The sequence below is a fragment of the Bombina bombina genome, chromosome 2, assembly GCF_027579735.1.
Source record: "Bombina bombina isolate aBomBom1 chromosome 2, aBomBom1.pri, whole genome shotgun sequence".
NCBI classification, from domain to species: Eukaryota; Metazoa; Chordata; class Amphibia; order Anura; family Bombinatoridae; genus Bombina; species Bombina bombina.
The window spans coordinates 7,179,968-7,206,915 of NC_069500.1; the positions used below are offsets into that span (position 1 = coordinate 7,179,968).

At 41.3% G+C, this 26,948-nt stretch overlaps 1 protein-coding gene across 1 annotated transcript in view; it reads right to left on the bottom strand.

The window, feature by feature from the left end:
- TAF1C (TATA-box binding protein associated factor, RNA polymerase I subunit C) overlaps positions 1-26,948 on the bottom strand; it is a 385,888-nt gene that overhangs the window by 18,401 nt on the left and 340,539 nt on the right. Inside the window, exon 18 of the mRNA XM_053699633.1 lies at positions 13,510-13,687. Within this exon, the coding sequence (XP_053555608.1) occupies positions 13,510-13,687 (178 nt within the window). The remainder of the gene's footprint in view (positions 1-13,509; positions 13,688-26,948) is intronic.

The following is a 26,948-nucleotide window of genomic DNA, read 5'->3' on the forward strand; positions in this document are numbered from 1 at the left end:
ATATATTTCAGACACTCATTGATATCAACAAATTCGTCAGAAACATCACTTTAAAAAAATATTTTGCAGATACTGTTCAGGAGACATTCATTTTGGAACCAGATAGCTTCTGCACCACACCTACCACAGGCATAAATACCTTTTCAGAAACATGTGATCTCATATCCCTACAAAATTTAGCAATTGAGAGCAACACAATAACAGGAACACTCAATAGGGCACACTCATTTAGAAATAAATCTACTTTTTATCCAATACAAAACAGAGGACCTATAATTGAAACTTTCCATGCACGAGTAGAATCAGATTTGCATAAACTAAAAGAGACCACTGAACGAACAACTAAAAATCTTACCAAAAAACAGACAGAAGCACTCAAGTCTTTACAGCTAAGATCAGACTTAGTAATCCGCCCATCAGATAAGGGGGGTACCGTTGTGGTACTTGATGGGCAGGACTACATATCAGAGGCACACAGACAACTCAACATCCCTACTGACTACTCTATTCTTCCCAGAAATCCAACAAATGAGTATAAGAAGCTCCTTTTTGATATACTAGATGATGGCATTGAACATGGTTTCTTAGATGAAAACACAGCTGATTACCTCTATGTAAAATACCCAAGAATCCCAGTTTTTCATATGTTCCCTAAGGTTCACAAATCCCTTCATAACGTACAAGGCCGCCCTATAGTTAGCGGCATAGATTCCATCTTTGAAAGATTGTCCCAGTGGCTTGATGCTATTTTGCAGCCATTAGTCCACCTACTACCTTCATATACGAGGGATTCAAAACACATACTAAATCTTCTAACTAACATAAAATGGCAAACTAACTACCATTGGCTCTCAGTTGATGTAGTCTCACTTTACTCTAGGATCCCACACAATAAGGGTATTGAAGCAGTAAAATATTATTTGGCAACACATACGGAATATACATCAGATTTTCAAAAATATATTTTGAGAATTCTGGAGTTCTTATTGACTCATAACTTTTTTACTTTTGAAGGCAAATACTATGTACAAAAATGTGGCACAGCCATGGGGGCGAAATACGCCCCCTCGTATGCCAATTTATTTCTTGGCAAATGGGAGCTAGAAAACATCTTTGACCACAGTAACACATTCAGGTCCCACATTTGTTTCTTTAAACGCTATATTGATGACCTACTGCTTATATGGTCAGGTCCCCCTGCAGACATTAAGAATTTCATTGACATGATAAACAAAAATAATTTAAACTTGAGCTTTACATACACCACTGACAGCCATTTCATTAATTATCTAGACTTGTGCCTTATAGGTGACAGAAGTGGCAATATTGTATCAAAAGTATACCGTAAACCCATCTCGGGCAACACCCTCCTGCACGCCTCTAGTTGCCACCCTAAAAATACCTCATACGCTGTTGCCAAAGGCCAGTTTACCCGGCTTAAAAGAAATTGTAGCAAGAATGAGGACTATGTGCAGGAGGCTGTTTGTCTAGAGAAGAGACTAAAAGAGAGAAAATATACCCGCAGCCATATTAGACAGGCTAGATTAGCTGTTGACCAACTGGACAGAGACCAACTTTTGGTAGATAAACCTGCTAATACACATAGGGATTTTTTAGGTGTTCATTTTGTAACAACTTTTAGCACACAATATTCCCAAATCTGCGACATAGTCAGGAAACATTTCCCGCTATTAGCAGCTGACGAGAAGTTGGTTGAAACTGTAAAACAAGGTGTTAGATGTTCTTACAAGAAGAGCCCTACTTTGGCTTCCATTTTGTCTCCCACAGAACTAAAACAGATTCCAAGTCATACTAGCTCATGGTTACATCATCTGGGCATGTTCAAGTGTGGCCATAAGAAATGCAAACCATGTGATTTTGCATGGGTTATTAAAGAATTCACTTCAGCAATAACAGGACAGACATATCCCATTAAATCTTGCTTAAATTGTCAAAGCACTAATGTTATATATATCATTACATGTACCCTATGTAATATTCAATACATAGGGTTAACCTCTAGGGATATAAATTCCCGGATTAGAGAACACTTTTCGACTATTACAAAGGGTACATCTAGCACACCACTTGTGCAACACTTTGCCACAAAACATCATAGTAGCCTAAATTCATTTAAATGGGCAGCAATAGAACAAGCTAAAGTGCCCAAGAGAGGTGGTAATCTGGATAACATACTTGCCAAAAGGGAAGTATATTGGATATACACCCTAAAAACCAGATTACCATTGGGTTTAAACTCAAGATATGATTTGATCAACTTCTGGGAATAACTTCAAAATAACTTTAAAATATCAATATCAATATTCATATTCAAGATCACCTCATATACATACATATATACATATTATTCATTTACAGGTACTGTTATTCTATTATATTCCATCCCTTTGTCCTATTTCTTTAACTCTTTTTTAACACTTCTAGATATATTTTAGATGTGTCTCACTCTCTAAATATCTCTCTGAACAATCCTTCCATACGTATTGAGGGTTACATTCTAAGCCTGCCCCGCTAGCTGTATGAACATATATACGTATATAGCCTGTATTAATGTATGTGTATTTTTACTTGCGCGTATATAACCATATCCCTTTTTGGGGTACATACCTTGGAGAGATAATACTGTAAGAGAACCTATTTCAGTTAACTGATATTATTATTACTCAACCCAAGTTTAAATTATGCCATCTAGAATTCTGCAAATATACATATGATGTTCTAGTGCTTGCTAACGATAATGATATTTAGCGCAAAAATAATTTGTGAAAGTCAGGGCAATCTTTCCTCAATGTTCTCAAATTACTCTTAGCAGTTTTCTATCTTAGAAATTTCTATTTTAGAAATTTGTTCATATTTCTAATTATCGAATTTTATATATACTGTAGTGTGTGTACTCTTGCTGTAGCGTAGTTTGGATACTAAGGGTTAATCAAATTACCCTTTACCTGGTGAGGGCGTGTTTTGTATCTAATGTTTTTAACCAATCACAATTGTAACACAGTTTTTTAAACTTGTATTCACCTGCATGACACCTATGGCTATGATTACGGCTGAGTGCCGAAACATGTAAGCCGTGGTGTCACGCTCACACACTGGTTTTCTGTATGCTGTTCGCTGAGCCACTCTTGGCGTTTTAACTTTGCCAATAAAGATGGATTTTATTTGCATAAAGCTGGATCCGACCCTACTTCTTTGATTGTCTTTATCGCACCAGCTTGGATCAGCTCTTAGCCCTTACATACAAAGTATACTGTTGTAAAATCCGGGTGAAGCAAGAGCACCGCCCCCCCTACAGGAGATCCTGCAACGTCACAAACAGACATCGCAGCGCACCTGTGTTTAGCCTGAAGCGCTGCTGGAGTTTCTCACATCACGCCGGCTGGTTTGGAGCAGACAGCCCACCGAATCGATTTCGGTTTGACCGTGGAGGTCCCCCGGCATGCTTGAGTTCCTGTCTGAGGTACTACATGGTATACACTGATTCCGGGGGCGGTTAGGCTCCTTAAGGGTAAGTCCCGGACACAACAGTATTCACCTGTATGCACTTTGCACTTGCATCTATATATTGCATATTAGAAGAGGATTTCCCACATCTTTCCTATATTACTGTATATAAGTGTGTCACATATAACTGTATACTGTATCATTACTGTCTGTGCTGTATATAAGTGTGTGTCACATATACCTGTATACTGTATCATTACTGTCTGTGCTGTATATAAGTGTGTGTCACATATAACTGTATACTGTATCATTACTGTCTGTGCTGTATATAAGTGTGTGTCACATATAACTGTATACTGTATCATTACTGTCTGTGCTGTATATAAGTGTGAGTCACATATAACTGTATACTGTATCATTACTGTCTGTGCTGTATATAAGTGTGTGTCACATATAACTGTATACTGTATCATTACTGTATGTGCTGTATATAAGTGTGAGTCACATATAACTGTATACTGTATCATTACTGTCTGTGCTGTATATAAGTGTGTCACATATACCTGTATACTGTATCATTACTGTCTGTGCTGTATATAAGTGTGTGTCACATATACCTGTATACTGTATCATTACTGTCTGTGCTGTATATAAGTGTGTGTCACATATACCTGTATACTGTATCATTACTGTCTGTGCTGTATATAAGTGTGTGTCACATATACCTGTATACTGTATCATTACTGTCTGTGCTGTATATAAGTGTGTCACATATACCTGTATACTGTATCATTACTGTCTGTGCTGTATATAAGTGTGTGTCACATATATCTGTATACTGTATCATTACTGTCTGTGCTGTATATAAGTGTGTCACATATAACTGTATACTGTATCATTACTGTCTGTGCTGTATATAAGTGTGTCACATATACCTGTATACTGTATCATTACTGTCTGTGCTGTATATAAGTGTGTCACATATACCTGTATACTGTATCATTACTGTCTGTGCTGTATATAAGTGTGTGTCACATATACCTGTATACTGTATCATTACTGTCTGTGCTGTATATAAGTGTGTGTCACATATACCTGTATACTGTATCATTACTGTCTGTGCTGTATATCAGTGTGTGTCACATATAACTGTATACTGTATCATTACTGTCTGTGCTGTATATAAGTGTGTGTCACATATACCTGTATACTGTATCATTACTGTCTGTGCTGTATATAAGTGTGTCACAAATACCTGTATACTGTATCATTACTGTCTGTGCTGTATATAAGTGTGTGTCACATATACCTGTATACTGTATCATTACTGTCTGTGCTGTATATAAGTGTGTCACATATACCTGTATACTGTATCATTACTGTCTGTGCTGTATATAAGTGTGTGTCACATATAACTGTATACTGTATCATTACTGTCTGTGCTGTATATAAGTGTGTGTCACATATACCTGTATACTGTATCATTACTGTCTGTGCTGTATATAAGTGTGTCACATATACCTGTATACTGTATCATTACTGTCTGTGCTGTATATAAGTGTGTGTCACATATACCTGTATACTGTATCATTACTGTCTGTGCTGTATATAAGTGTGTGTCACATATAACTGTATACTGTATCATTACTGTCTGTGCTGTATATAAGTGTGTGTCACATATACCTGTATACTGTATCATTACTGTCTGTGCTGTATATAAGTGTGTCACATATACCTGTATACTGTATCATTACTGTCTGTGCTGTATATAAGGTGTGTCACATATACCTGTATACTGTATCATTACTGTCTGTGCTGTATATAAGGTGTGTCACATATACCTGTATACTGTATCATACTGTCTGTGCTGTATATAAGTGTGTGTCACATATACCTGTATATCACTGTATCATTACCTGTCTGTGCTGTATATAAGTGTGTCCACAATATACCAGTTTACTGTATCATTACTGTCTGTGCTTGTATATATGTGTGTGTCCACATATAACAGTATACTGTATCATTACTGTCATGTGCTGTATAGAAGTGTGTGTCACAATATACCTGTATACTGTATCATTACTGTCAGTGCTGTATATAAGGTGTGTGTCACATATACCTGTATACGTATCATTACTGTGTCTGTGCTGTATTAAGTGTGTCACAATATACCTGTATACTGGATCATTACTGTGCTGTGCTGTATATAAGTGGTGTGTCACATATACCTGTATACTGTATATTACTGTCTGTGCTGTATATAAGTGTGGTCACATATACCTGTATACTGTATCATTACGTTCTGTGCTGTATATAAGTGTGTGTCACATATACCTGTATACTGTATCATTACAGTCTGTGCTGTCTATAAGTGTGTGTCACATATACCTGTATACTGTATCATTACTGTCTAGTGCTGTATATAAGATGTGTCACATATACTGTATACTGTATCATTACTGTCTGTGCTGTATATAAGTGTGTGTCACATATAACTGTATACTGTATCATTACTGTCTGTGCTGTATATAAGTGTGGTCACATATAACTGTATACTGTATCATTACTGTCTGTGCTGTTATAAAGTGTTGTCACATATACCTGTACTACTGTATCATTACTGTCTGTGCTGTATATAAGTGTGGTGTAAAATTTTACTGTATACTGTATTCATTTCTGTCTGTTTGCTGTTATATAAGTGTGTGTCACATATACACTGGTATACTGTATCATTACGGTCTGTGCTGTATATAAGTGGTGTGTCAACATATACACTGTATACTGTATCATTACTGTCTGTGCTGTATATAAGTGGTGTGTCACATATACCTGTATACTGTATCATTACTGTCTGTGCCTGTATATAAGTGGTGTGTCACATATACCTGTATACTGTATCATTACTGTACTGTGCTGTATATAAGTGTGTGTCACATATACCTGTATACTGTATCATTACTGTCTGTGCTGTACTATAAGTGTGTGTCACATATACCTGTATACTGTATCATTACTGTCTGTGCTGTATATAAGTGTGTTTCACATATACCCTGTATACTGTATCATTACTGTCTGTGCTGTATATAAGTGTGTGTCACATATACCTGTATACTGTATCATTACTGTCTGTGCTGTATATAAGTGTGTGTCACATATACCTGTATACTGTATCATTACTGTCTGTGCTGTATATAAGTGTGTGTCACATATACCTGTATACTGTATCATTACTGTCTGTGCTGTATATAAGTGTGTGTCACATATACCTGTATACTGTATCATTACTGTCTGTGCTGTATATAAGTGTGTCTCACATATACCTGTATACTGTATCATTACTGTCTGTGCTGTATATAAGTGTGTGTCACATATACCTGTATACTGTATCATTACTGTCTGTGCTGTATATAAGTGTGTGTCACATATACCTGTATACTGTATCATTACTGTCTGTGCTGTATATAAGTGTGTGTCACATATACCTGTATACTGTATCATTACTGTCTGTGCTGTATATAAGTGTGTGTCACATATACCTGTATACTGTATCATTACTGTCTGTGCTGTATATAAGTGTGTGTCACATATACCTGTATACTGTATCATTACTGTCTGTGCTGTATATAAGTGTGTGTCACATATACCTGTATACTGTATCATTACTGTCTGTGCTGTATATAAGTGTGTGTCACATATACCTGTATACTGTATCATTACTGTCTGTGCTGTATATAAGTGTGTGTCACATATACCTGTATACTGTATCATTACTGTCTGTGCTGTATATAAGTGTGTGTCACATATACCTGTATACTGTATCATTACTGTCTGTGCTGTATATAAGTGTGTGTCACATATACCTGTATACTGTATCATTACTGTCTGTGCTGTATATAAGTGTGTGTCACATATACCTGTATACTGTATCATTACTGTCTGTGCTGTATATAAGTGTGTGTCACATATACCTGTATACTGTATCATTACTGTCTGTGCTGTATATAAGTGTGTGTCACATATACCTGTATACTGTATCATTACTGTCTGTGCTGTATATAAGTGTGTGTCCACATATACCTGTATTACTGTATCTTACTGGTCTGTGCTGTATATCAAGTGTGTGTGCACATATACCTGTATACTGTATCATTACTGTCTGTGCTGAAAGTGGTCACATAACTGTAACTATACTGTGCTGTAAAGGGTCACACTATACCTGTATACTGTATCATTACCTGTCTGTGCTGTATATAAGTGTGGTCCATAACTGTACTGTATCCTATGTGTGGCAGATATACCGTGACACTACATGGTATACTGTATCAATTACTGTCTGAGCTGTATATAAGTGTGTCAACATATACCTGTATACTGTATCATTACTGTCTGTGCTGTATATAAGTGTGTGTCACATATACCTGTATACTGTATCATTACTGTCTGTGCTGTATATAAGAGTGTGTCACATATACCTGTATACTGTATCATTACTGTCTGTGCCTGTATATAAGTGTGTGTCACATATAACTGGTATACTGTATCCATTACTGTCTGTGCTGTATATAAGTGTGAGTCACATATACCTGTATACTGTATCATTAACTGTCTGTGCTGTATATAAGTGTGTGTCACATATACCTGTTATACTGTATCATTACTGTCTGTGCTGTATATAAGTTGTGTCACATATACCTGTATACTGTATCATTACTGTCTGTGCTGTATATAAGTGTGTGTCACATATACCTGTAATACTGGTATCATTACTGTCTGTGCTGTATATAAGTGTGTGTCACATATAAACTGTTTACTGTATACCTGTATCATTACTGTCTGTGCTGTATATAAGTGTGTGTCACATATACCTGTATACTGTATCATTACTGTCTGTGCTGTATATAAGTGTGTGTCATCATATAACCTGTATACTGTATCATTACTGTCTGTGCTGTATATAAGTGTGTGTCACATATACCCGTATACTGTATCATTACTGTCTGTGCCTGTATATAAGTGTGTGTCAACATATAACCTGTATACTGTATCATTACTGTCTGTGCTGTATATAAGTGTGTGTCACATATACCTGTATACTGTATCATTACTGTCTGTGCTAGTATATAAGTGTGTGTCACTTATACCTGTATACTGTATCATTACTGTCTGTGCTGTATATAAGTGTGTGTCACATATACCTGTATACTGTATCATTACTGTCTGTGCTGTATATAAGTGTGTCACATATACCTGTATACTGTATCATTACTGTCTGTGCTGTATATAAGTGTGTCACATATACCTGTATACTGTATCATTACTGTCTGTGCTGTATATAAGTGTGTGTCACATATACCTGTATACTGTATCATTACTGTCTGTGCTGTATATAAGTGTGTCACATATACCTGTATACTGTATCATTACTGTCTGTGCTGTATATAAGTGTGTGTCACATATAACTGTATACTGTATCATTACTGTCTGTGCTGTATATAAGTGTGTGTCACATATAACTGTATACTGTATCATTACTGTCTGTGCTGTATATAAGTGTGTGTCACATATACCTGTATACTGTATCATTACTGTCTGTGCTGTATATAAGTGTGTGTCACATATAACTGTATACTGTATCATTACTGTCTGTGCTGTATATAAGTGTGTCACATATACCTGTATACTGTATCATTACTGTCTGTGCTGTATATAAGTGTGTGTCACATATACCTGTATACTGTATCATTACTGTCTGTGCTGTATATAAGTGTGTGTCACATATACCTGTATACTGTATCATTACTGTCTGTGCTGTATATAAGTGTGTGTCACATATACCTGTATACTGTATCATTACTGTCTGTGCTGTATATAAGTGTGTGTCACATATAACTGTATACTGTATCATTACTGTCTGTGCTGTATATAAGTGTGTGTCACATATACCTGTATACTGTATCATTACTGTCTGTGCTGTATATAAGTGTGTGTCACATATACCTGTATACTGTATCATTACTGTCTGTGCTGTATATAAGTGTGTGTCACATATACCTGTATACTGTATCATTACTGTCTGTGCTGTATATAAGTGTGTGTCACATATACCTGTATACTGTATCATTACTGTCTGTGCTGTATATAAGTGTGTGTCACATATACCTGTATACTGTATCATTACTGTCTGTGCTGTATATAAGTGTGTGTCACATATACCTGTATACTGTATCATTACTGTCTGTGCTGTATATAAGTGTGTCACATATACCTGTATACCTGTATCATTACTGTCTGTGCTGATATAAGTGTGTGTCACATATACCCTGATACTGTATCATTACTGTCTGTGCTGTATATAAGTGTGTGTCACATATACCTGTATACTGTATATTTTTCTGATGATGCTATTTAAGTGTCTGTGCTGTATATATAGTGTGTGTCACATATAACTGTATACTGTATCATTACTGTCTGTGCTGTATATAAGTGTGTGGTCACATATAACTGTATACTGTATCATTACTGTCTGTGCTGTATATAAGTGTGTGTCACATATACCTGTATACTGTATCAATTACTGTCTGTGCTGTATATAAGTGTGTGTCACATATAACTGTATACTGATCATTACTGTCTGTGCTGTTATATAAGTGTGTGTGTCACATATACCTGTATACTGTATCATTACTGTCTGTGCTGTATATAAGTGTGAGTCACATATACCTGTATACTGTATCATTACTGTCTGTGCTGTATATAAGTGTGAGTCACATATAACTGTATACTGTATCATTACTGTCTGTGCTGTATATAAGTGTGTCACATATACCTGTATACTGTATCATTACTGTCTGTGCTGTATATAAGTGTGTCACATATAACTGTATACTGTATCATTACTGTCTGTGCTGTATATAAGTGTGTCACATATAACTGTATACTGTATCATTACTGTCTGTGCTGTATATAAGTGTGTGTCACATATACCTGTATACTGTATCATTACTGTCTGTGCTGTATATAAGTGTGTGTCACATATACCTGTATACTGTATCATTACTGTCTGTGCTGTATATAAGTGTGTCACATATACCTGTATACTGTATCATTACTGTCTGTGCTGTATATAAGTGTGTCACATATACCTGTATACTGTATCATTACTGTCTGTGCTGTATATAAGTGTGTGTCACATATACCTGTATACTGTATCATTACTGTCTGTGCTGTATATAAGTGTGTGTCACATATAACTGTATACTGTATCATTACTGTCTGTGCTGTATATAAGTGTGTGTCACATATACCTGTATACTGTATCATTACTGTCTGTGCTGTATATAAGTGTGTGTCACATATACCTGTATACTGTATCATTACTGTCTGTGCTGTATATAAGTGTGTGTCACATATACCTGTATACTGTATCATTACTGTCTGTGCTGTATATAAGTGTGTGTCACATATACCTGTATACTGTATCATTACTGTCTGTGCTGTATATAAGTGTGTCACATATACCTGTATACTGTATCATTACTGTCTGTGCTGTATATAAGTGTGTGTCACATATACCTGTATACTGTATCATTACTGTCTGTGCTGTATATAAGTGTGTGTCACATATACCTGTATACTGTATCATTACTGTCTGTGCTGTATATAAGTGTGTGTCACATATACCTGTATACTGTATCATTACTGTCTGTGCTGTATATAAGTGTGAGTCACATATAACTGTATACTGTATCATTACTGTCTGTGCTGTATATAAGTGTGTCACATATACCTGTATACTGTATCATTACTGTCTGTGCTGTATATAAGTGTGTCACATATACCTGTATACTGTATCATTACTGTCTGTGCTGTATATAAGTGTGTCACATATACCTGTATACTGTATCATTACTGTCTGTGCTGTATATAAGTGTGTGTCACATATACCTGTATACTGTATCATTACTGTCTGTGCTGTATATAAGTGTGAGTCACATATACCTGTATACTGTATCATTACTGTCTGTGCTGTATATAAGTGTGTCACATATACCTGTATACTGTATCATTACTGTCTGTGCTGTATATAAGTGTGTGTCACATATACCTGTATACTGTATCATTACTGTCTGTGCTGTATATAAGTGTGTGTCACATATAACTGTATACTGTATCATTACTGTCTGTGCTGTATATAAGTGTGTGTCACATATACCTGTATACTGTATCATTACTGTCTGTGCTGTATATAAGTGTGTGTCACATATACCTGTATACTGTATCATTACTGTCTGTGCTGTATATAAGTGTGTGTCACATATACCTGTATACTGTATCATTACTGTCTGTGCTGTATATAAGTGTGTGTCACATATACCTGTATACTGTATCATTACTGTCTGTGCTGTATATAAGTGTGTGTCACATATACCTGTATACTGTATCATTACTGTCTGTGCTGTATATAAGTGTGTCACATATACCTGTATACTGTATCATTACTGTCTGTGCTGTATATAAGTGTGTGTCACATATACCTGTATACTGTATCATTACTGTCTGTGCTGTATATAAGTGTGTCACATATAACTGTATACTGTATCATTACTGTCTGTGCTGTATATAAGTGTGTGTCACATATAACTGTATACTGTATCATTACTGTCTGTGCTGTATATAAGTGTGTGTCACATATACCTGTATACTGTATCATTACTGTCTGTGCTGTATATAAGTGTGTGTCACATATAACTGTATACTGTATCATTACTGTCTGTGCTGTATATAAGTGTGAGTCACATATACCTGTATACTGTATCATTACTGTCTGTGCTGTATATAAGTGTGTCACATATACCTGTATACTGTATCATTACTGTCTGTGCTGTATATAAGTGTGTCACATATACCTGTATACTGTATCATTACTGTCTGTGCTGTATATAAGTGTGTGTCACATATACCTGTATACTGTATCATTACTGTCTGTGCTGTATATAAGTGTGTGTCACATACCTGTATACTGTATCATTACTGTCTGTGCTGTATATAAGTGTGTGTCACATATACCTGTATACTGTATCATTACTGTCTGAGCTGTATATAAGTGTGTGTCACATATACCTGTTGTAACGGTACCAACAGGATACCAAGGGTTAACACCAGGGAACAATGTCCTGCATAGGGAATCAGCAATTCACAACCCAGCCAGTTTTCAGGTTTAAACAGAATGACATTTATTAAAAGGCTATGCCCAGTATTTATGCAGGTTTGACCCCCCAGATCAGGGGGGGGTTGAAAGAATGTTGTACATTAGATGAAGGGAACACACCCTTGACATGATACAATAGATTTACCTTGCTTAAGCTGATAACAATTTAAACACAAGACACATTTGGCTTTTCTTATCACCTAAGAATCTGCTCTCTGAGGGTGATTAAACAATGGACTGTTTATCAATAACATTAATGACAGTGCACAATAGCTGAGGCTAAAGCTGAACACAATTAACTCCTTCAGTGCTGACAGAAGGGTCTGTCACATCTACATAGCACAATATACAGCCTATAGACAACCTTTATTACGTTATAGTCCAGAAGTGGCTAGGTTTGCCACACCTGTATACTGTATCATTACTGTCTGTACTGTATATAAGTTGGTGTCACATATACCTGTATACTGTATCATTACTGTCTATGCTGTATATAAGTGGGTGTCACATATACCTGTATACTGTATCATTACTGTCTGTGCTGTATATAAGTGTGTGTCACATATACCTGTATACTGTATCATTACTGTCTGTGCTGTATATAAAAAAGTGTCACATATACCTGTATACTGTATCATTACTGTCTGTGCTGTATATAAGTGTGTGTCACATATACCTGTATACTGTAACATTACTGTCTGTGCTGTATATAAGTGTGTGTCACATATACCTGTATACTGTATCATTACTGTCTGTGCTGTATATAAGTGTGTCACATATACCTGTATACTGTATCATTACTGTCTGTGCTGTATATAAAAAAGTGTCACATATACCTGTATACTGTATCATCACTGTTTCCTGGCTGTGTTGAGTACCCAGTAGGATCTTCATGGACCTATCAACAGCTGTTCCTGGGAGCACTTGTGCATACGCGGGCGGATAGTCCAACATGTGATCCCACTTCAGAACTGGAACCAATGGGAATCGTTCGTCCATGATGAACACAGAGAACTAAAAAAGAACCGGAGCATAATCAGGGTCTGCAACATGACACACCGTATATACACTGCCCCGACACTGCCGTTATATACACTGCCCCGACACTGTCGCTATATACACTGCCCCGACACTGCCGTTATATACACTGCCCCGACACTGCCGTTATATACACTGCCCCGACACTGCCGTTATATACACTGCCCCGACACTGCCGTTATATACACTGCCCCGACACTGCCGTTATATACACTGCCCCGACACTGCCGTTATATACACTGCCCCGACACTGCCGTTATATACACTGCCCCGACACTGCCGTTATATACACTGCCCCGACACTGCCGTTATATACACTGCCCCGAAACTGCCGTTATATACACTGCCCCGACACTGCCGTTATATACACTGCCCCGACACTGCCGTTATATACACTGCCCCGAAACTGCCGTTATATACACTGCCCCGAAACTGCCGTTATATACACTGCCCCGACACTGCCGTTATATACACTGCCCCGACACTGCCGTTATATACACTGCCCCAACACTGCCGTTATATACACTGCCCCGACACTGCCGTTATATACACTGCCCCGACACTGCCATTATATACACTGCCCCGACACTGCCGTTATATACACTGCCCCGACACTGCCGTTATATACACTGCCCCGACACTGCCGTTATATACACTGCCCGACACTGCCGTTATATACACTGCCCCGACACTGTCGTTATATACACTGCCCCGACACTGCCGTTATATACACTGCCCCAACACTGCCGTTATATACACTGCCCCGACACTGCCGTTATATGCACTGCCCCGACACTGCCGTTATATACACTGCCCCAACACTGCCGTTATATACACTGCCCCAACACTGCCGTTATATACACTGCCCCGACACTGCCGTTATATACACTGCCCCGACACTGCCGTTATATACACTGCCCCAACACTGCCGTTATATACACTGCCCCAACACTGCCGTTATATACACTGCCCCGACACTGCCGTTATATACACTGCCCCGATACCCAGCACCCTGCTCGCAACCTTGTGGCAGCATCTTGCTTGCAGCTAGATCTGGGAGTGATCACAAATGTAACCACCGCACCCAAAAAGACGTATATATATATATATATGTTGTGCTGTACTTTGCCTATCGTACCGCACAACATATATATAGTTCATGAGTTCCAGGCATCTGCCCGCATATTGAACCGGAGCGCGATTGGTGCTCCGGTTCCATATCAGGGCAGATGCTAGATTGTTACCGTCTTTGTCACTGTGTGTAATGATCATCTGCTGGTGCCAGCGGGAGGTGCGGAACGGAATCCGGGAGGCGGGTGAAGGCAGCGTAAGTGAGACGCGGCCCTAAACAAAACAAAAAAATAAATGGAGGGAGAGGGGTGACCAGTGGGGGGTGAGGGAGGGAAGAGAGCTGTAAACCTGACTCAAGGCAAATATAAGTACAATACATATATTGAGAACTTTATATTAACCCTTTGAGTGCCAATGACAGCTCTGAGCCGTCACAGAGTTTCTCACTCTGGTGCTAATGACGGCTCAGAGCCGTCATGAGCACTCTCCCACCTTGAGGGAGATCTGGGGGCTCCTTACTGCTCCTAACCCGGCAATCGTGCCTGTAGAGTGACAAGCATCGCCGGGGCTTCACGTGATGCGCAGTGACGTCACGTGCAATTACGTGATGACGTCACTGCGCAACTTTTTTATACTTGTTACAATGTTAAGTATAGGAGGAGGGGGCATGCTGCTCAGAAGCCTGTATCTCAGGCAGCTACAGACCCCCAAGACCCACTGTTGGAAAGGTAATCGCCTAACCATTCTTGGGGGTCTGTAAAAAAAAAAAAAAAAAAAAAAAAAAAAAAAGGTAAAAATTTTTTTCAAAAATTAAAAGAAAATATTAGCACCCATGTGGGAAATGACTTAGCAGCCAAAGGGTTAATACATAAAGTGCCAAACCATAGCCGAGAGTGTCTTAAGTAATGAAAAAGAAAATTTATGCTTACCTGATAAATTTGTTTCTTTTTAGACACGATGAGTCCACGGATCATCATCCTTACTTGTGGGATATTCACCTCCTGGTCAGCAGGAGGAGGCAAAGAGCAACACAGCAGAGCTCTTAAATAGCTCCTCCCTTCCCTCCCACTCCAGTCATTCGACCAAAGTTAGGAAGAGAAATAAAAAGCCAATGTGCAGAGGAGTCTGAAGTTTAAAATAAAAAAACAACCAATCTAAAAGAACAGGGCGGGCCGTGGACTTATTGTGTCTAAAAAGAAACAAATTTATCAGGTAAGCATAAATTTTCTTTTCTTTTTAAAGAGACGATGAGTCCACGGATCATAATCCTTACTTGTGGGATACAATACTGTAGCGGAGAGGCAGTAGGATCTGTAATATCTTTTGGGTAGGCAGGGACAAGCAAGTAACTACTCTTGGTAATTGTAATAATAACCCCTTTCCACCAAGAACTAGACGACACATAGCTTGGGAGTCAACAACAACTATTTCTTCAACAGAACAAAAATAACAAAAACTTTTTAAAAAGCAGTCTCCCCTACAAGGGGTTTCCCAACTGAAACAGCAGGGAGTTTAAACAGTAACATACAGTTTAACATACATTTTAACCATTAGCCTAAATAACAATTCCTGCATAGTTCATAAGTGGCGAGCTTTGCCACAATGCTGGCGCCCCTATCATACCAACAGCGCTGACGGGTTTGAGCCGCCTGGAGGTTGGAGCGGACGGTCCGAGTCAGGGCCTCCAGGCGCTCCCTAAACTCCAGCACGTATGGTACGATAGGAGTACCGTCACTAGTGACTTCCCCCTCCCAATGCTCTCGGATTAAGTCTAGGGGACCCCGTACCCTCCCTCCTTCCGAATAATAATTCAAAGGGAGAGAACCCCGTGGACTCCTGAGGTACCTCCCGGTAGGCGAAAAGCAAATCGGGTAGAAACCGCTCCCAGTTCTTCTGGGTATCCATGAACGTGTGGAGCATCTTTTTCAGTGTTCCGTTAAACCGTTCACAGAGCCCATTAGACTGGGGGTGATAAGCGGAATTTACAATGGGTTTCACCCCACATGCCCTCCAAAACTGGTGGGTAATCTCGGCCGTAAACTGGGTGCCCAGGTCCGAAATAATCTCCCGGGGAAATCCCATGCGGGAGAAGATTTTGATGAGGGCATCCGCCACGGTCTCGGCATGAATATTAGCCAGAGCCACCGCCTCGGGATATCGGGTGGCATAATCCACGACTGTGAGGATATACCTCTTTCCCGAGGTTAGGCGGTGCTTCATCCGACTAACTCCTAGGTGGCCTCACAGCAGAATATCGTGGGCAACCCGTAGCAGTTCTCGTCTATACCTCTGAGGTACTATTAACTGCTGAACGGACAGGGGAATAGATCCGGCCACTATCTTCTCTGCATACCTGTACAGTAACCCCTTGTTTCAACCGTACCTCTCTCCTTCCAACCCCGCCTGATTCTGGTCTACCTTATGCCTATATACTTGTAACGAGGGGTTAGTGGCCACTTCACTACCAAACTCTAGTGGAGGGGCCCAAGAGACATTAGGGGGGTGATTGCTTACCTGAGCCTCAGAGTGATCAGCCAGTGTGTTGGTGCGGGCCTGTTGTCGGGTAAGCACGGGCAGTGCTGCTTGTGGGGAGGTTCGGGGTGCAAACACTGAAGTCAGCTCCCCTTGCCTAAAATAACGTCTGTGGGCAAATTTTGCATAAGGCCCACTTCTACATTCCCCGACCCTGCTCCCCAATCCAAGTGTACTTTGGCCGTGGGAATCTTGTAAATGGCTCCCCCGGCCACCCGGACAGCTACACAGTCTCCGGTGAGTTGATTGGTGGAAACTAAATGTTGCCGGAGCAAGGTTATGGTGGCCCCAGAGTTACGCAGCCCTTGGACACGTCGGCCCTCCATATAGACCCCCTGGCGGTGGCTTTGTAGGTTGTCCGAAGCGGCCTGTACTTGGTTTACTTCATGTAAGATGCCCAAGGGTTCCTCGTGGAAGACTGCGGATTGGGTCTGTAGTCGGGGCTCTTTCTGGTAGCAGTGCACAGCTGCCCGGTTGTTTGACAAGTTGTTCTGGTTGTTCCAGGTGGATCGGTTCTTGTTCCTGGGACAGTCTCTCTGAATGTGCCCTTGTTGGTTACAAAGATGGCAACGGATAGCTGATCGAGTCTGGTATCGGGGAGGGGGTGGGTGGATTCCCCCTCCAGGACAGGGTAGGTGTGGGAGCTGCAGTGGGGGTTGGGGTGTCCCCAACACTGGAGCGTTGCTGTGTTCGTTGAGCTCTCCGGGCGTCTTGGTATTCATCGGCCAAGGTCGCTGCGGTATGTACCGTGCACGGTTTTCGATCTCTCAGCCAGTTTTGCAGGAGTTGTAAAAGGTCTTCCAACTGGGTGACTTGGGCTGCCTGCAACCAGCCTTTAGCGGCCCTGGTTAGCCGATGCGCCCACTCAGTGTGGGTATCTTTCTCCAGCTTCTTCAGGTCTCGGAACCGCTGTCGGTATGCCTCCGGTGTAATAGCATACCTAGTCAGGATGGCCTGTTTTACCTTCTGGTAGTCCCTGCTGTCCTCATCTGGTATGGTGCAGTAGGCTTCAGCGGCCCCCCCGGATAGCTTGCCAGCCAGTAGGGGAACTTGGTCAGCGGTACTAATATTATGCAGTTGGCATAATCGCTCAAAGTCCTGTAGGTACCCATCGATATCCTCTGTGTCGGTATGATCCTTGAATGCGTGGTAGGGAATCTTAGCTTTCCCTGTACCAGCACTGGAGTGTACTGGTAGCCCCTCTCCGGATCTCGGGTTGGTTTGTCGGGTCACCATCAAGTTCTCCTGTACGTCTGCTGATGTCCGTGTCAGGAGCTCCTCCGAATGGGGTAGCGGAAAAAAAGCCAACCGGGTCCGCATCTCTCTTTGGAATTCGGTTTTGTTGTTCGCCATGGGTACGGCCGTACCTGCTACCCGGTCTCCCTCCATGAGCTCCGCAATCAGCCTTGCTTTGGTTTTATTGCTGGCAATAATTCCTCTCGCCTCCAGTAATTCCTTCAATGCAGTTTGCTTTAGTCTGGTATAATCTGTCCCCATATATACATCACATGTCCTACGACTTGCTGTGCGGTTTGAATCCCGTCACTTGCCACCAATTGTAGCAGAGAGGCAGTAGGATCTGTAATATATTTTGGGTAGGCAGAGACAAGCAAGTAACTACTCTTGGTAGTTGTAGCAGAGAGGCAGTAGGATCTGTAATATCTTTTTGGTAAGCAGAGACAAGCAAATAACTACTCTTGGTAATTGTAGCAGAGAGGCAGCAGGAATATCTTTTGGGTAAGCAGAGACAAGCAAGTAACTACTCTTGGTAATTGTAGCAGAGAGGCAGTAGGATCTGTAATATCTTTTGGGTAAGCAGAGACAAGCAAGTAACTACTCTTGGTAATTGTAGCAGAGAGGCAGTAGGATCTGTAATATCTTTTGGGTAGGCAGAGACAAGCAAGTAACTACTCTTGGTAATTGTAGCGGAGAGGCAGTAGGATCTGTAATATCTTTTGGGTAGGCAGAGACAAGCAAATAACTACTCTTGGTAATTGTAGCAGAGAGGCAGTAGGATCTGTAATATCTTTTGGATAGGCAGAGACAAGCAAGTAACTTCTCTTGGTAATTGTAATAATAACCCCTTTCCACCAAGAACTAGACGACACATAGCCTGGGAGTTAACAACGACTTCTTTACAACGGCAAAAACAACCAACTTTTAAAACAGTCTCCCCTACAAGGGGTTTCCGAACTGATACAATGACATCATCAAACATATAATTGTATTACAGTAACATACAGTTTAACATACATATTACAGTAACGTACATTTTAACCATTAGCCTAAATAACAATTCCCGCATAGTTCATAAGTGGTGAGGTTTGCCACAAATACCAAAGCTAGAGTACACGGATGATAAGGGAGCCACAAGACAGGGAACCTAAACGGAATGCACCACTGCTTGAAGAACTTTTCTCCCAAAAGCAGCCTCAGCAAAAGTATAAAAATTTAGAAAATTTAGAAAAAGTGTGAAGAGAGGACCAAGTTGCAGCCTTGCAAATCTGTTCTACAGAAGCTTCATTTTTATATGCCCATGAGGAAGCAACAGCCCTAGTGGAATGAGCCGTAACTCTTTCAGGAGGCTGCTGTCCAGCAGTCTCATATGCAAAACCGATGATACTCTTCAGCCATAAAGAAAGAGAGGTAGCCGTAGCTTTCTGACCCTTACGTTTTCCAGAGAAAATGACAAACAGAGAAGACGACTGACGAAAGTCCTTAGTCGCTTGTAAGTAAAATTTTAAAGCACGGACTACGTCCAAATTGTGCAGAAGACGTTCCTTCTGAGAAGGATTAGGACACAAGGAAGGAACAAAAATCTCCTGATTAATGTTCCTATCTGAAACAACCTTAGGAAGAAAACCTAGTTTAGTACATAAAACTACCTTATCTGAATGGAAAATAAGGTAAGGCGAATTGTATTGCAATGCCAAGAGCTCAGACACTCTTCGAGCTGAAGAAATAGCAACAAGAAATAAAACTTTCCAAGATAACAACTTAATATCTAAGGAATGCATAGGCTCAAACGGAGCCCCTTGAAGAACTTTAAGAACTAAATTCAGACTCCATGGAGGAGTAACTGGTTTGAACACAGGCCTGATCCTAACCAAGGCCTGACAAAAACAGAATTTATGTTTACCTGATAAATTACTTTCTCCAACGGTGTGTCCGGTCCACGGCGTCATCCTTACTTGTGGGATATTCTCCTCCCCAACAGGAAATGGCAAAGAGCCCAGCAAAGCTGGTCACATGATCCCTCCTAGGCTCCGCCTACCCCAGTCATTCGACCGACGTTAAGGAGGAATATTTGCATAGGAGAAACCATATGATACCGTGGTGACTGTAGTTAAAGAAAATAAATTATCAGACCTGATTAAAAAAACCAGGGCGGGCCGTGGACCGGACACACCGTTGGAGAAAGTAATTTATCAGGTAAACATAAATTCTGTTTTCTCCAACATAGGTGTGTCCGGTCCACGGCGTCATCCTTACTTGTGGGAACCAATACCAAAGCTTTAGGACACGGATGAAGGGAGGGAGCAAATCAGGTCACCTAAATGGAAGGCACCACGGCTTGCAAAACCTTTCTCCCAAAAATAGCCTCAGAAGAAGCAAAAGTATCAAACTTGTAAAATTTGGTAAAAGTGTGCAGTGAAGACCAAGTCGCTGCCCTACATATCTGATCAACAGAAGCCTCGTTCTTGAAGGCCCATGTGGAAGCCACAGCCCTAGTGGAATGAGCTGTGATTCTTTCGGAAGGCTGCCGTCCGGCAGTCTCGTAAGCCAATCTGATGATGCTTTTAATCCAAAAAGAGAGAGAGGTAGAAGTTGCTTTTTGACCTCTCCTTTTACCAGAATAAACAACAAACAAGGAAGATGTTTGTCTAAAATCCTTTGTAGCATCTAAATAGAATTTTAGAGCGCGAACAACATCCAAATTGTGCAACAAACGTTCCTTCTTTGAAACTGGTTTCGGACACAGAGAAGGTACGATAATCTCCTGGTTAATGTTTTTGTTAGAAACAACTTTTGGAAGAAAACCAGGTTTAGTACGTAAAACCACCTTATCTGCATGGAACACCAGATAAGGAGGAGAACACTGCAGAGCAGATAATTCTGAAACTCTTCTAGCAGAAGAGATTGCCACTAAAAACAAAACTTTCCAAGATAATAACTTAATATCAACGGAATGTAAGGGTTCAAACGGAACCCCCTGAAGAACTGAAAGAACTAAATTGAGACTCCAAGGAGGAGTCAAAGGTTTGTAAACAGGCTTAATTCTAACCAGAGCCTGAACAAAGGCTTAAACATCTGGCACAGCTGCCAGCTTTTTGTGAAGTAACACAGACAAGGCAGAAATCTGTCCCTTCAGGGAACTTGCAGATAATCCTTTATCCAATCCTTCTTGAAGGAAGGATAGAATCTTAGGAATCTTAACCTTGTCCCAAGGGAATCCTTTAGATTCACACCAACAGATATATTTTTTCCAAATTTTGTGGTAAATTTTTCTAGTTACAGGCTTTCTGGCCTGAACAAGAGTATCGATAACAGAATCTGAGAACCCTCGCTTCGATAAGATCAAGCGTTCAATCTCCAAGCAGTCAGCTGGAGTGAAACCAGGTTCGGATGTTCGAACGGACCCTGAACAAGAAGGTCTCGTCTCAAAGGTAGCTTCCAAGGTGGAGCCGATGACATATTCACCAGATCTGCATACCAAGTCCTGCGTGGCCACGCAGGAGCTATCAAGATCACCGACGCCCTCTCCTGATTGATCCTGGCTACCAGCCTGGGGATGAGAGGAAACGGCGGGAACACATAAGCTAGTTTGAAGGTCCAAGGTGCTACTAGTGCATCCACTAGAGCCGCCTTGGGATCCCTGGATCTGGACCCGTAGCAAGGAACTTTGAAGTTCTGACGAGAGGCCATCAGATCCATGTCTGGAATGCCCCACAGCTGAGTGACTTGGGCAAAGATTTCCGGATGGAGTTCCCACTCCCCCGGATGCAATGTCTGACGACTCAGAAAATCCGCTTCCCAATTTTCCACTCCTGGGATGTGGATAGCGGACAGGTGGCAGGAGTAAGACTCCGCCCATAGAATGATTTTGGTCACTTCTTCCATCGCTAGAGAACTCCTTGTTCCCCCCTGATGGTTGATGTACGCAACAGTTGTCATGTTGTCTGATTGAAACCGTATGAACTTGGCCCTCGCTAGCTGAGGCCAAGCCTTGAGAGTATTGAATATCGCTCTCAGTTCCAGAATATTTATCGGTAGAAGAGATTCTTCCCGAGACCAAAGACCCTGAGCTTTCAGGGCTCCCCAGACCGCGCCCCAGCCCATCAGACTGGCGTCGGTCGTGACAATGACCCACTCTGGTCTGCGGAATGTCATCCCTTGTGACAGGTTGTCCAGGGACAGCCACCAACGGAGTGAGTCTCTGGTCCTCTGATTTACTTGTATCTTCGGAGACAAGTCTGTATAATCCCCATTCCACTGACTGAGCATGCACAGTTGTAATGGTCTTAGATGAATGCGCGCAAAAGGAACTATGTCCATTGCCGCTACCATCAACCCAATCACTTCCATGCACTGAGCTATGGAAGGAAGAGGAACGGAACGAAGTATCCGACAAGAGTCTAGAAGCTTTGTTTTTCTGGCCTCTGTCAGAAATATCCTCATTTCTAAGGAGTCTATTATTGTTCCCAAGAAGGGAACCCTTGTTGACGGAGATAGAGAACTCTTTTCCACGTTCACTTTCCATCCGTGAGATCTGAGAAAGGCCAGGACGATGTCCGTGTGAGCCTTTGCTTGAGGAAGGGACGACGCTTGAATCAGAATGTCGTCCAAGTAAGGTACTACAGCAATGCCCCTTGGTCTTAGCACAGCTAGAAGGGACCCTAGTACCTTTGTGAAAATCCTTGGAGCAGTGGCTAATCCGAAAGGAAGCGCCACGAACTGGTAATGCTTGTCCAGGAATGCGAACCTTAGGAACCGATGATGTTCCTTGTGGATAGGAATATGTAGATACGCATCCTTTAAATCCACCGTGGTCATGAATTGACCTTCCTGGATGGAAGGAAGAATAGTTCGAATGGTTTCCATCTTGAACGATGGAACCTTGAGAAACTTGTTTAAGATCTTGAGATCTAAGATTGGTCTGAACGTTCCCTCTTTTTTGGGAACTATGAACAGATTGGAGTAGAACCCCATCCCTTGTTCTCTTAATGGAACAGGATGAATCACTCCCATTTTTAACAGGTCTTCTACACAATGTAAGAATGCCTGTCTTTTTATGTGGTCTAAAGACAACTGAGACCTGTGGAACCTCCCCCTTGGGGGAAGTCCCTTGAATTCCAGAAGATAACCTTGGGAGACTATTTCTAGCGCCCAAGGATCCAGAACATCTCTTGCCCAAGCCTGAGCGAAGAGAGAGAGTCTGCCCCCCACCAGATCCGGTCCCGGATCGGGGGCCAACATTTCATGCAGTCTTGGTAGCAGTGGCAGGTTTCTTGGCCTGCTTTCCCTTGTTCCAGCCTTGCATTGGTCTCCAAGCTGGCTTGGCTTGAGAAGTATTACCCTCTTGCTTAGAGGACGTAGCACCTCGGGCTGGTCCGTTTCTACGAAAGGGACGAAAATTAGGTTTATTTTTTGCCTTGAAAGGCCGATCCTGAGGAAGGGCGTGGCCCTTACCCCCAGTGATATCAGAGATAATCTCTTTCAAGTCAGGGCCAAACAGCGTTTTCCCCTTGAAAGGAATGTTAAGTAGCTTGTTCTTGGAAGACGCATCAGCCGACCAAGATTTCAACCAAAGCGCTCTGCGCGCCACAATAGCAAACCCAGAATTCTTAGCCGCTAACCTAGCCAATTGCAAAGTGGCGTCTAGGGCGAAAGAATTAGCCAATTTGAGAGCATTGATTCTGTCCATAATCTCCTCATAAGGAGGAGAATCACTATCGACCGCCTTTATCAGCTCATCGAACCAGAAACATGCGGCTGTAGCGACAGGGACAATGCATGCAATTGGTTGTAGAAGGTAACCCTGCTGAACAAACATCTTTTTAAGCAAACCTTCTAATTTTTTATCCATAGGATCTTTGAAAGCACAACTATCCTCTATGGGTATAGTGGTGCGTTTGTTTAAAGTGGAAACCGCCCCCTCGACCTTGGGGACTGTCTGCCATAAGTCCTTTCTAGGGTCGACCAAAGGAAACAATTTTCTAAATATGGGGGGAGGGACGAAAGGAATACCGGGCCTTTCCCATTCTTTATTAACAATGTCCGCCACCCGCTTGGGTATAGGAAAAGCTTCTGGGAGCCCCGGCACCTCTAGGAACTTGTCCATTTTACATAGTTTCTCTGGGATGACCAACTTGTCACAATCATCCAGAGTGGATAATACCTCCTTAAGCAGAATGCGGAGATGTTCCAACTTAAATTTAAATGCAATCACATCAGGTTCAGCCTGTTGAGAAATGTTCCCTGAATCAGTAATTTCTCCCTCAGACAAAACTTCCCTGGCCCCATCAGACTGGGTTAGGGGCCCTTCAGAGATATTAGTATCAGCGTTGCCATGCTCTTCAGTATCTAAAACAGAGCAGCCGCGCTTACGCTGACAAGTGTTCATTTGGGCTAAAATGTTTTTGACAGAATTATCCATTACAGCCGTTAATTGTTGCATAGTAAGGAGTATTGGCGCGCTAGATGTACTAGGGGCCTCCTGAGTGGGCAAGACTCGCGTAGACGAAGGAGGGAATGATGCAGTACCATGCTTACTCCCCTCGCTTGAGGAATCATCTTGGGCATCATTGTCATTATCACATAAATCACATTTATTTAAATGAATAGGAATTCTGGCTTCCCCACATTCAGAACACAGTCTATCTGGTAGTTCAGACATGTTAAACAGGCATAAACTTGATAACAAAGTACAAAAAACGTTTTAAAATAAAACCGTTACTGTCACTTTAAATTTTAAACTGAACACACTTTATTACTGCAATTGCGAAAAAACATGAAGGAATTGTGCAAAATTCACCAAATTTTCACCACAGTGTCTTAAAGCCTTAAAAGTATTGCACACCAAATTTGGAAGCTTTAACCCTTAAAATAACGGAACCGGAGCCGTTTTAAACTTTAACCCCTTTACAGTCCCTGGTATCTGCTTTGCTGAGACCCAACCAAGCCCAAAGGGGAATACGATACCAAATGACGCCTTCAGAAAGTCTTTTCTAAGTGTCAGAGCTCCTCTCACATGCGACTGCATGCCATGCCTCTCAAAAACAAGTGCGCCACACCGGCGCGAAAATGAGGCTCTGCTTATGCTTTGGGAAAGCCCCTAAGGTATAAGGTGTCTAATACAGTGCCTGCCGATATTATTATATCAAAATACCCAGATAAAATGATTCCTCAAGGCTAAATATGTGTTAATAATGAATCGATTTAGCCCAAAAAAAAGTCTACAGTCTTAATAAGCCCTTGTGAAGCCCTTATTTACGATCGTAATAAACATGGCTTACCGGATCCCATAGGGAAAATGACAGCTTCCAGCATTACATCGTCTTGTTAGAATGTGTCATACCTCAAGCAGCAAGAGACTGCATACTGTTCCCCCAACTGAAGTTAATTGCTCTCAACAGTCCTGTGTGGAACAGCCATGGATTTTAGTTACGGTTGCTAAAATCATTTTCCTCATACAAACAGAAATCTTCATCTCTTTTCTGTTTCTGAGTAAATAGTACATACCAGCACTATTTCAAAATAACAAACTCTTGATTGAATAATAAAAACTACAGTTAAACACTAAAAAACTCTAAGCCATCTCCGTGGAGATGTTGCCTGTACAACGGCAAAGAGAATGACTGGGGTAGGCGGAGCCTAGGAGGGATCATGTGACCAGCTTTGCTGGGCTCTTTGCCATTTCCTGTTGGGGAGGAGAATATCCCACAAGTAAGGATGACGCCGTGGACCGGACACACCTATGTTGGAGAAAAGATTGTACATCTGGGACATCTGCCAGACGTTTGTGTAACAAAATAGATAAGGCAGAGATCTGACCCTTTAGAGAACTTGTCGATAAAACCTTCTTGAGAAAAGACAAAATTCTGGGAATCCTAACTCTACTCCATGAGTAGCCCTTGGAGTCACGCCAATAGAAATATTTACGCCATATCTTATGGTAAATCTTTCTAGGTACAGGCTTACGTGCCTGGATCAAGGTCTCTATGACCGAATCAGAAAAACCCCGCTTGGATAGGATTAAGCGTTCAATCTCCAAGCAGTCAGCTTCAGAGAAACTAGATTTGGGTGAAGGAAGGGCCCTTGAATTAGAAGATCCTTCCTCAACGGAAGTCTCCAAGGTGGCAGAGATGACATGTCCACCAGATCTGCATACCAAATCCTGCGAGGCCAAGCAGGAGCAATGAGGATCACTGATGCCCTCTCCTGCTTGATTCGAGCAATGATCCGAGGCAGAGGCGCAAATGGAAGAAACATGTATGCTAGGCTGAAGGACAGAGGAACTGCCAGAGCATCTATCAGTTCCGCCTGGGGATCCCTGGACCTCGACCCGTATCTCGGGAGCTTGGCATTCTGGCGAGATGCCAAGAGATCCAACTCCAGCCGACCCCATTAGAGA